General features: G+C 41.7%; 1 protein-coding gene across 10 annotated transcripts in view; it reads right to left on the bottom strand.

Annotated features, from left to right (window-relative positions):
* Positions 1-144: 144 nt before the first annotated feature.
* Positions 145-12,557, bottom strand: part of LOC105192323 (mucin-17) — a 29,499-nt gene continuing 17,086 nt past the window's right edge. For 5 of the 10 annotated variants that reach the window (XM_025302338.1, XM_025302331.1, XM_011156376.3 and 2 more), the window contains 11 exons: positions 12,139-12,291; positions 5,335-9,120; positions 3,726-3,920; positions 3,573-3,653; positions 3,263-3,454; positions 2,558-3,199; positions 2,358-2,429; positions 1,493-2,249; positions 1,117-1,334; positions 638-946; positions 145-416 (listed from right to left, as the gene is read on the bottom strand). In XM_025302338.1, coding sequence (XP_025158123.1) covers positions 357-416; positions 638-946; positions 1,117-1,334; positions 1,493-2,249; positions 2,358-2,429; positions 2,558-3,199; positions 3,263-3,454; positions 3,573-3,653; positions 3,726-3,920; positions 5,335-9,120; positions 12,139-12,291 — 6,465 coding nt within the window. In that variant the 3' untranslated portion in view covers positions 145-356. The remainder of the gene's footprint in view (positions 417-637; positions 947-1,116; positions 1,335-1,492; positions 2,250-2,357; positions 2,430-2,557; positions 3,200-3,262; positions 3,455-3,572; positions 3,654-3,725; positions 3,921-5,334; positions 9,121-12,138; positions 12,292-12,557) is intronic. The other 5 variants (XM_025302336.1, XM_025302337.1, XM_025302339.1 and 2 more) reach the window with 5 other exon arrangements.

Here is a 12,557-nt window from a genome sequence, read left to right as displayed (position 1 = left end):
CCACACTTCGTCAATATTAATATTAATATTGAGTACAGTTTTGAAAGGATGACATCAGGATACTCAATGTCCAATATTTCACACATAAGTGTGTGAATCGGCTAGAAAAATTCTAAATCTTTGAGTCTTCTCCATCCATAGTGTGTTCACATTACGAACATTATGAACAAAATCTTTTCATGCAAACATTCAGACTAAATTTTTCTAGCATTTCGTCGAACTTCGTTGCTATTGTATGTATGTTTTCAGAGCTATGTGGCAAATGCATTCTTCATTATTTAACAACTATGCAACCTCAACTCTCACACTCGTCTTCAGGTCATTATTTAATTAACAACATGTATCCTCCTTTCCCTTTATCCAATTACATTCCTGGTACCATTTCTTATCAAAGATTGTAACTGCTGCGCTGCGCCCTGAAAAAGTGAATGGAAAAATTTAATTTATTTATGACTGATAATATACATGAAATAAAGAATACTTAAAATTTTTTCTTAAATATTTAAAATCATTCTTGTAATTTTTCAAAGAAAAGAATAATTAATATAAATTACATCTTACTTCAGAGTTCTTTTCTCCTCTACTTGATTTATTAATTAAATGAAAAGGATAAGTTTAAAGAAAGGTGAGTATTTACCGAAAGTGCAGCGCCAAGAAATTGACCAAATGCTCTAGTAGCAGTAGCAAAACCGCTGCCGGAATCACTTCCTCCTGAAAAGGAACCTCCGAAAAGAGGCGGTGGATACGTTGAACTGGGGATCCATGTTGTAGTCTGTAGCTTTGGTCTGGAGGTTGGTCTCGGAGTCACTACTTTCTTCGGGGTCGTACTGACCGCACGTGACGTACTCGAGACGGGGGGCAATTTAACGGTGGCTATTGTCATTGGTTGAGTAGTCGTTGACTTCATAGTCGGATTTGATTGCGATTGAGTAGCTAAACCTAGGCTCTAATGAGGATATATTAAATGTTCAATTTTAATTTTATAATTTTGAATGAAGATAGCTAAATACATCATTTTACGGAGTTATACAACATGCTGATCATGCTTATTTCATAGATCTTTTCCGAAGTTTCCTGTTGACAACCGAAAAAGGTAAGAAAGTGAAAATTACTCACAGCTAATTGCAACTGTTCTCTAAGCTGCGTTGCTGGCGTCGATGGTTCTATACCTTGCTGCTTTAAAAGTAATGCCAACAAAGCGGCAGGATTCACTTCGGTAGAAGATGGTGCGGCAGTTGTAGTAGTAATAACTTGATTACTTAAAATCGCCCTCAGAAAAGCTTCATCAATCTCGGTTGCTCCTTTGGACGTTGCAGATGTACTTGTTTTCGATTCTAATATAACAATTAATTAATTTATCATAAATTTCATTATAAAATATATTTCACATACACATACAAAGATTGATTTGAAAAAGGAAAAATAACTAAACTTTTTTGTAACATAATTTTAAAGGAGGAATAGAGAAAGGAGAAAAGTATTTTCTACCTACCCGTTTGTATGGCTCGTAAAAGCGCAACTACGAATTTGGCATCATCCTCGGGCGAATAAGTGGACGTAGAGATGTCGTTCAACCTAGGATTCGGATTATTTAACAGCGTCTGACGCGTGGTTGAGATCGAGCTTGGCGTCGACATTGACGCGGAATTGATGTTATCTGAGAGTAATCTAGACGGGGACACCTGGATGTCCGAGATATCTACACTTCTTGGTGTTGTGGGCGATTTAACCGGTGCTGCGGACATAATGTGACTAGTTGCTGATTTTGCGGCCTGTGTCGGGTTCTGAGTTACCCCAACAGGTTTCTGCGTAACGGGTACTGACGTTACTGCTTTAGCCGTGGACTTTTGCCTCGTGTTCCTCGTAATACTCGCTGCTGTAGTTGCTTCAAATAAGCTACCACCACCGAACAACGCTCGCCATAAACTCACACCAAATCCGGGTGCTTGCGTGGTGGTTCTTGGCCTCGATGTCGTTTTAGGCTTGGCGGTAATAACGACTGGTGGCTTGGTCGTTGCAATTGGTGTGATAGGTTGTGTAGATGTAGTTGTGCTTGCATCCATTTGTTTCTTGGTGGTCGATGCGACGTTACTGACGCTTGAATACGGTAACAGATCGATTATTATAGGCTGCGAAGACTGACCAGACGACGGATGGTTGATGGAATTTTCGTTTATATTCAAATTGACGCTTGGAATCGCTTTCGGAGATCGCGTTGGTCCGGGTTTAGCCAGTGCAAGTGCTAAGATCTATAGTAAAATATATTAATTGTGATAGGCTGTTGAAATTTATTATACTGTATTACACATATAATTATTATACATTAGAAAAATTGACGATGTGTTTATTTTACTTACTCTGTTTGCTAACATTTGCTCCACTTCACTCAGCGTTTTTGGTGTGGTGGCTTTAAAGTTGTTATTCTGTAACTGCAAGAATTTTTTTATTGCGATATATATATATATATATATGTATAACTACAAAAGTTAACACTTTGAGGGAAAAGTGACACTGAAAAACCAGTTGATACGTAAGTTGCAAATGAACCAAGATTTACCAGTGAATTTAAGAAAGCCAAATCTCCATATGATGTACCAAAGACGTTCTCCTTTGCGTTCGTCTGCAATTCATTCAGTACGTTTTCCGTAGATTTTGGTATTAGTGACGATGTCATTGCATCCGAAGTCCTTTTTACGTTTGATGAAATTTGAGGAATTGCAGCAGGTGTGGTTGTTATATACGTGGTGGGTTGTATATGTGGGGTAGTAGGTGTAGTACTTGTAATCATTGTTTGGGCTGTCGTGGTTATTGTAGGTGTTGTTGAAGTAGTAGTAGTTGTAGTAGTAGTTGTAGTAGTAGTAGTGGTGGTGGTAGTGACAGCAGCGGTAGTTGTTGCTACGGTTGTAGGTGCTGGTGTAGTAGTAGTAGTTGTAGTAGTAGGGGTAGTAGTACTCGTTGTAGTAGTAGGAGTAGTAGTTGCCGCAGTGGTCGTTGATGCAGTTGTAGGCGTTGGTGTAGTAGTGCTAATGGCAGCCGAAGTAGTAGCAGTTGTAGGGGTGGTAGTAGCGGTAGTTGTGGATGTTGATGAAGTGGTTGACGCTACTAGTCTGCCCTCAGGACTCGTTAGGCTTGCAGTTGGCGTGAATACCTCTACAAGGGGACTTACGGGACGCGCGACATTGTTCTCCACCAACTCGCCCTATAAATAACGATGTAAAATGATTAAACTGATATTTGTTGAATTCTTCCGGTTAATACGTACCAATTGATTCGATGCTACGGATGCTGTTTGTATGGGTGAATTGGTGGTAATACCGAATATCTGATCGAGAGGATCGTTCCAAGGGAAACCAGGAGATGCTGTTATTATGCCATTCGGCTGTTGATTGTTCAACAAATTTTCAAAGGACGGAACCGATGCTAAGGTAGACGCTGAGCCTTCGTTTATAGATGTCTAGTGACAAATTTAGTAATACGAGATTTAGGAAAAGAATGTCATGTCTTTTAGAGAAGAATGAAATGTATTTTAATTAAAATGTTAAGTTTCCCGATATCACATTGATTATACTCACAGCCACTGAATTTATCTTCACATCAACGACTTTCGGATTGACAATAGGTGCTCCGTTAATCTGATAATTAATGAATTTATCCTGAAATATTTATAACTGCTCTAAAATTTTTTTCCTTTTTTTAAATGCTACAACGTTTTATCTTTTTATTACCTGTCCGATATATACGGAGGAACGTTGATCCGATGTTATTCTTGACCGAGAAGCTTCACTCCTGTCGTAGTCTTGAACAATAGGGCCGATTGGATCTTGCGTCTGAACGCTATTTGTAATTGGTATTTGCAGATTACCGATCGTCGACGCTGCGTTTGGTAGTGTACCCATTCGTGTGTTTAATAATATGTCGCTCTGAAATATTTACGTCACGCATTGAATAATTCCAGTCAAAAAGTAAAGAGTGATTATTAACAATATTAAATAATAATATTAAAATAAATTTGATAAATACTCGATAAATATACTCGACTTTTAAAAAATAGTGCAAAGAATATGAAATTGGTGCATTCGTGTCATTTCGCAGTGTACTATCAAGAGAATGTTTAATTGCTTTTTAAGAAGATTCAGAGAATACCACTTCATCTTTTTCAGTTCAAAATAATTTTAGTTGATGCTGATATTTAAATAATCAGGGTTCATTTTTATCAGAGAGAATTATCAAATATCTACTATAAATGAGACTTATAATCAAATTTTGCACATACTACGTGTAATGAAACACACAGTGCGTAAGTACGAAAATTGAAAGTGCAAGTGAGCAGATAATAGTGCTAATAATATGCCACGACTATTTACAAATTTACAGTGATACTTTATGTACAGTATAGCTGTTGTCGTATGTTTCGATACTTTAGACCTGGAAAAAAGAAATATAATAATTGCACGAAGATATCAAGCATACGATGTCATAGAACAGAGTAAATTTTCTAGGAAGTAAGATATAAAGATAAGTTATAAGATTATTTCGAGAAATTGCGTTGTTATTACTGTATATAATGATTTGTCAGGGCATTATGAAACTTTGCCGATGAGAGAATTTTATTAATGTACTTTTCTTGATAAATAATGATTGAAAATTGTATATTAAAATTTTTTCTTTCCTGAATATAATAATTTGTTACATGTAATAAGTTTTTTTAATGAAGAATATTGTTGTTTTTTCGAATAAATAGATTACTCACGTTTAACTTTTATATAATGAATAATAAGGTACATCCTATGTCTGAATATAAAAAAAGATACAAAAGAATAAAGAACAAACAGGTGACATAAATAACAAAGAGACAAATATAAAGATTAAGAAACAAGAGAAACGACTAGATTATAATTTTAATAAATTGCAATTGTTCTCGAATTTTAACAACAAGGTTATTGCCCTGACTTAAGTAGATCGTTGTTAAGAGATTACACCAACGTTATGTTATAAAGTTTATAATAGCAAATTCCTAAAAAGGTTCGCTACTTTATTATCGAGATAAGTAAAATTTTACTTGCGAATAACAGATAACGAATAAGAGAGACTTTTGTAATTTATTCACGATCAACGAATACAATTGAATTTTTATTCGGGATTTTATTCGGAACAATTTACATTATCGAGCAGGTTATCACCCGAGTAATCTCGCATCCGATTATAATGATTCAAACTGATAACGCGTCCTCGTTATCTGTTGTCCGCGCGAATAACGATGAATACAGACAAACTCTGTACTGCTGTCGGAATAAAGTACGATTTGATGATGAAGATGTGATCAAATAGTGATACCATTTTACTTGCGCCCGGGATGCTAGCAGGGGTACCGAGTGGTCCCGTGAAATAGGGCCCACCTCCGAAGGGCCCTAGGGGTACGCCAATTGCGTTAGCAGTAAGTCCATTATCAATGGGGCCAGGGCTCTGGGCGAATCTCGTCAGCTCATCCACGGGTCTACGATTATTATAGTACACCGGGGCTTGGTACTGGTTATTAGCCTGGTTATAAAATGGCCTGGGTGCTGGTCGGTTAGTAGTAGTAGTAGTAGTGCTAAGCGTGAACACAACCTCGACTGGATTCCTGGGCGAGTCCGGTATTAGAGTCCCGTTGGGGAACTTTCGGACTAATCTGCCATCCGGATAGATGCCGAATATCACGTACGGGCTGTTGACGTTCCTGGCGTCTATCAGATTGTCCTCCGGCCGCTTCCGGACGATGGTCTTGTTGGGATAGATACCGTAAATCAAATAGTCGCGAACCGGCGCCTTACTGGAGGATGAGGACAAGGGGGTGAGCCTCGTTGCCGGTGTCATGGGATTACCGCCGAAACGTCCCAAATAAGGGATCGTGTTGAAGGGACCGACAGGTGCGAACGTCGGACCAGTTCGTATCGCTCCTTGACCAATGTTCACGGTATGCGTGTTGAAGAACGTCGTTGATGTGGTCGGCGCACTGGTGGCTAATGGTGCAGTGCTCGTGGTCGCTGTCGTCGTTGTCGTCGTCATCGTCGACGGTGTCGTCGCCGTCGTTGACGGTGTTGTCGTCGTAGACGTAGTCAACATTGTTGTCGCTTGTTCTTGGCCAACGTCCATTCTCGATATCATGTTCGAATCCTCTGGCTCGTTGGGAACAACCGTCGTGCCTTGCGTGGTCAAGATGTCGCCCGATGTTTCGGTAGAGAGGATGTTGTCGTCATTTATGTTCATACTTGAAGTGGTTGTTTCGGACATTGGCTCAGACGTTGTCTCAATAGTCGCTGTCGACGTCGATGTCGCGGTCGTAGTCATGGTCGCAGTTGTGGTTGTCGGTTCTGTCGTCGTTGTCGTCATTACCGTCGGTTCAACCGATGTGCTTGTGATAGCAATGGTAGAGGATTCAGGAAGCATGGGGAGATCGGTCGACGTCGGTGCGGTTGAAGGTGTTGTGACAGTGGGAATGGTAGTTTCGGTCGTTGGCTCGGGTTGGATGGTTCCTGAACCTGCCGTCCCTTGGGCGGTTGTTGTTGCCGTCGTATCCTGGAAATGGGCAATCAAATTTGGATTCTCACTCACGAGATCGGTTAGCATTTGAGTGGGAACGTTTGTTGTTACGTCGTTGGACTGATTAGTGGTGGTGTCGCTAGAGTCTAAATTACGAGCTATTTCCGTGGAAGGCTCTGTACTAAATGTCTGCATATCGTTTGTGTCGGTCGTGTTGGTCGCGTTATAATCGGGTACTATTGTCGTGGTGGTAACTGATGCATTTGCTACAGAGGTCTGATCACTAGTAACCTGCAAGTCGGACGCAAGTTCTATCGTGGTGGTCTCTGGGGTCTGATTAGTGGTATCTATTGCGCCCGTTTGCGTGGCGCTTATTTCTGCTACGTTAGTAGTTAATTCTGTTAATTCCGAATTCAACGTGCTCGTTGTCGTGGGCTCGCTCATATCAACGAGCGTTTGTTCTGTGTTTGTGGTGACAGAGTCGGTCGCGAGAGGGTTGTTAGTAGTGGGACTCGACGATTCGACGTTGCTGCCCGGGATAGTCGTGGGCTGATCTTGTTGCGCGGGGTTGCTGACCGTAGGCTCTTGTCCGGTGTTATTAGACGCTTGAATCGGATTAGTAATTAGTGGGGAATTCACGTCAACTGACTGTGAGGGTGCAGTAGTCGTCTGTGGTGTGTCAATACAATCGCTTGAAACTGTAAATCTTTCCCTTCCTGAAATAGATCCTTCGTCATTCTCTACCGTGCTATTCGCTTGGATCGCCTCGACGTCGGGGACAATCTGGTTCGGTACGTTTCGCGTTTCATTCATCGCTTCCGAGAAAAGGGTCTTCGCGATGGTCATTAGTTCGGTGAGCAACGTGTCATTAGACGACCGAGGATTTTCGCTCTCCGCAGCGAAATCTCGCGAGGTAGGCATCGACGTGACAATCGCGACTTCCGCGTCCGTCGTCTCTCCCGATGAATTCTCCGGACTAAGCGTGTCCTGCATAGTCGTAGTCGACTCTAACGACTCATTTTCTCTCTCGTCGCTCGAGGACGTGGTATCCGAACCTACTGTGTCTTGGGTGATCGTTTCTCGCGGTCCATTCGTTGCGTCGGTAGTCGTCTGAATTGAATCCGCATCGACTGTGTCAGTATTTTGAACGGTCGTTATTTCCGCATCCGGTAATGACGACGTCGTCGTCATCTCGACGTTCATCGTTGAACTCTGCGTAGCTTCCGTCGGCATAGTGCTTACTTGTCCCGATTGCGTCGAACTTTCTGTCGATGGTGATGACTCCGGACTGGTAGCGGTGCTGAGTGTAGCAGTTGAGGAGACATTGCCTTGCAAATGCGACAAAATGTCTTGCGCGAAATCGATCAATCGGGATCGAAACGTAGTCGTGAGGACGGGTGTCTGCGTAGTCTGGTTTTCGATCACGTCGTTAGAGATCTCCTCTGTGCTGGTTTGCTCGCTGGTGCTTGTGACTTCTATCGTCTGGAGCGTCGTCACATCGGACTGCTGTATGATATTCGTTTCTATATCTTCGATCTCGGCATTGCTAGGCATAGTCGTTTGCTCCATCAAACGGCCAGACTGTTGTATGGTGTTCGTTTCTATATCGTCAATCTCGTTGTTAAGTGCAATCTCGGTCGTTATATCCGGCTGTTGCACAGTCCTCGCGGTTGTACCCTCGGTCGCGTCGTTGATCGGTCGAGGGGTCGTTTCCTCAGATTGTTGTATGGTATTCGTCTCGATACTCTCTGATACATCGGCCAACGAAGCTAAAGTCGTTGTTTCCGATGGTACCTGCGTGATCCCACTGACGTTTTCGGTGGTTGGGGTGATTGGGTCTAACGTTTGTGGAGTTGTCTCAGTGGTCGTGCTGATGAGTAGTGCATTCGTATTTTCTGCTTGCGTGACCTCGGTGCTCGTCACCGGCTCGACGAGTCTAGCGTTATTGTCGTTATTGTCGCTGGATTCCGTGGTAGGTAACGTTTCCGCAGTTGCATCGTTGCTGGTCGACGCGTCGGTGCTGGTGATCGGTTCCGGAGTGCTCGGGATATTCGTTATAGCGTTATCGGGGGTAGTAATTCCGATCGATTCCGAAGTGGGGACCGGGGTGGTTTGGTCGGTGTTAACGTTCGACGATGTCGACGGTGGGGTTGTAATCTCGCTCGAGTCCGGATTTACGGAGGTCGGGATCGTCGTCGAAGATGACTCCGAGGTAACCTCCGGGGTATTCTCCGTATTTAATCTCGAATCGAGCGAAACGTCTGCCGACTGGGTGGTAGTGGTGGTAATGTCTACAGTAGATTCTGAGGAGGGTGTAGTTGCGATTGATGCGGTGGTGGTAATGGTGGTGGTGGTGGTGGTGGTGGTGGTAGTTGTGGGGCTTGCGGTGTCATTGTTAGCAGTGTCATTATCGGCGCCGTTAGGTACAGTAGCGTTAGAGTCTACCTTCGTTAACCCGCCCATTAGTCTTTGCTGCTGAGAACCGTCGTCTGCACTCAAATTCTCGTTTTTTATGCTAGCCGACTCTAATGCCTGATAAAAAGTGACGAATCTCGGCTCGCCAGGGTTGACGACGAGGACCGGCGACGCTGAACTGGAATTCTGCAATCAGAAATTCGGTGCGTGCGAGTGCTGTACACACTTTGGTGCAATTACGTGACAAGTCAGTTGGTATCAAACAGAGATCGGTTATGAACATTATCTATATGTATACAGTCTACTGTACATTAGAGGGAGCCTTGCATCTCGGTCGTTATACTACTTTCAGTCATTAAGTGCACAGCTTAGTTCTCTCTAGTGATGATTAAACGTAGCCTATAATAATAACGAGATCTACGTCACATTTTGATGAAGCTTGAAGGAAGCTTGCGTGTGTAAGCGTTGATGCATTTTTAATCGTTCTAATTATATATGTGCAAACAGATGTGCATTTAAGCGAGTCGCGATTGCAGCAGGTGGTTGCGAGAGATACGGTGTGCCTTTTGCGATTAGCAGATTATTTGACAAACAATTCTGAGATGATACAACAATACGCGTAATGACACAACGATACAACTGACGATTACGTTCATACAAGTGGACGTTATGAGCGTTACAAACATACACCATCTCTTGGTAAATGTACGAACTAATGCTAGAGGAAGTGAGTCGAGAATTGTTCCCACAAGTAAAGTTTCGATATATAACAGCTTGGAACTCGTTCTTAAGGACGCAGATATACTGGGAGACACGGCAAAGACTAGTTTTTCCTTCTCGTTCTTTCAATATTTTTTATCTTCTTCGATACCGCCGGCTTTTACTTCGCTTCTGCAGGGGCCTCCACCGACGTACTTTCGCTATTACATTATTACGGAAGTGTTACATTAACGTTTCCTTTCCTTTCGCATAATTCTTTGACGGAGAAGCCCCAAAAATGAAAAATCTGGGCGGCATGTTTTAATTGCGGAAGTAATCCGTGAGATTCGTGTAATTTGTCGTGCAAAAATAATTCTAATTTATCTATAAAATCAACACGAGCGAATTCTAGTAAAAAATATGCTAGCGTAATGCGTGAAAGTAAAGTGTGATACTTATTTGATCACGTACAACGCGTTACAACGACCTGCTATGTTTTTCCTTCTTTGTCCGAATTTTGGGGAGGGAATTTGTAAAATATATGCATTTATTGTACATAAACGCGTATTTTTCTCCTCTATCCCTCCCCCTTGTAACAATATTCTCAACGTGAGAGAAACGTGAAAATTATTATCTTTTTAATCGCAGCGAATATTATATCTAGCGAATATGACAATATCGTTGATACTTATCGAAGATATAATGTTAAATGCGTACAGACATGATTTTTAAAGTGGATTTTGAAGTTTCTAAAGCCTGACGTTCACAAATTGGCAAGTTGAAAATTATTATGGTAGATCATAGCTCGAAGCATGGCTATTTTGTTTTGTCGCTAATGATTCGTGCGTTTACATATGTTTGCTCAAAACGTCAACACTTTTATCGATATCTTTGATGCTTCATTCTTATAAAAAAGACTTATATATGTTGCGTAACAATTATACTTGTATACTGTTTTTATTGTCACGTCTCGTATATTGCAGTTACAATAACTTGGCTAAATGAGGGCAAACAATTGCTAATCGCGTGCGATGCTAAAATAAAAATACATTTATTATAGAAGACATAATTATAAAGTTTGTATGATACAATATTTGCGTATATAGGTGTAAAATACGATAATGCATGCGTGCCGTGAGAGATGACGTGACCATGATCGATGACTGTGCACTAATCCTTTTTCCGACAAAATTTACATAACAAATCATACCTTCTCTCTCTCTCTCTCTCTCTCTCTCTCTCTCTCTCTCTCTCTCTCTGTATCTTTCCAAGGCAGACATTCCTTCCCCTAAATGTGCGTGTGTGTCAGAACATAATGTTCCACGACTAAAGTCGATCGTTATGCCGACAGATCGTCTTAAATCGCCGTGGCGATCATGCGATGATTACATTTATGTGCCAATGTGCTTCCTCAAAACGATCGTATGTGCAAAATGGTATTCACAGGTGAATGTAGACACTGCATTGAATGGAGAGATGTTAATATATAATTTTGGAAAGAGAACACAAAAGAGAAACGACCGTCACTCGTACAACGACAGTCGCGTTAGGTCGCGGTGTTGTAAGGTAACGACGACTACTCGCTAAAGTAGGAATGAGAAGAAAGCGCAATTATAAGACTCGAAACGGTCTCCCCTATATTGCAATCGGGACGATCGGGTTATCGCAGGCTGTTTACATCAATATGATTAAGAACGAGTTTGCTGGATGAGGTTGTGACGATAGAGTCGGTCCATGACGGTGGTGCGACTGCTGCGGAACCCCCTGGTACCTTCGTGGGGAACACCTTTTAAGCACAGAAAATTACCTCACGTAATTTCTCCTGAAGGGAACCATTAACGTTCGGCTCGCATACCGCCTTACCTTGGCCTTTCCATTGCGATACTTTCTTTTTTTTACTACGACTTATCGAGACCTATGTACCTACCCCCCATTCTTTCTTTGTCTCTTTTTCTTTCTTTTTCAGACTACGTGTGCGCGTACTATATGTATTTTACATAATGTAATGGCGTAGTGTGTGTAGTATATAGTAGTTACATATACACATACACAGACGCATGAATGCGAGCAGTTTACAGCTAGCTTAAGTTGGACGCTAAATGAGACATAATATTTGGTCAATGGATTACAAGTACGTATCACTATAACTAACCGTGAATTTTATCGTCACGTCGTTATCGTCGCTTTTCAAAGTGAAAACTATTTCTACGAGTGCATTTTTATACGAGTTATTAACATGTAACATGTGACAGTTTATCGACAACAAGTTTATCGCAAAGTGACGAGGTACCACACCACATGAAATGAAAGTATCGTGTGACGTAATTCGTATGATTAGAGCTAGCGAATTTTCCGAATGATCGAGTTCTCTCTGCTTCGATCGAGTACACAATGTGTAATTAAAAGGTGGTTACAATGTGCGTTAATGGACAAGAAAAGCTTCGACTCTCTTCTCGACGACATTCCCTCTTATAAGATTCTCTCCAAAATCCTCAAAAGTCTTACCTCTATTGGCGTCGAGGCCGTGGTCGACGACGTGGTGATCGATGGTACTACAGCTTGACCAATGTTCGGTTTTCTCACGAGCAACTCTGCTCCTTTGTACCTCGCGCTGAATCTCGGCGGGGCACCGTTCGGCGTTATCCTGGGCGCAGGATTCTGTTTTCACAAAATATGAACACATGCAAATCTATACCAATCTGCACCAATTGTAACAACACGTAACTGTACGTCGTGCTAAATTCCTCTTAAACTTAAACACCTCACATTCCATTGTATCTAATATTATTATTATTATTGTTATTATTATTAGTATTATTTTTTTATTGCAATATACTTTCAAACGGATAAGCCGTCGTGACTGTTTGCGACTGCTGCACGTTCAAAACGCTTCGGACGCGGACTAAACGACACTCAAGTAGCTG

The sequence above is a fragment of the Harpegnathos saltator genome, unplaced genomic scaffold (assembly GCF_003227715.2).
Source record: "Harpegnathos saltator strain DR-91 unplaced genomic scaffold, Hsal_v8.6 scaffold485, whole genome shotgun sequence".
Taxonomy (NCBI): Eukaryota; Metazoa; Arthropoda; class Insecta; order Hymenoptera; family Formicidae; genus Harpegnathos; species Harpegnathos saltator.
The sequence above is the reverse complement of the archived record's forward strand: the minus strand, read 5'-3'. Positions and strand labels throughout refer to the sequence as shown.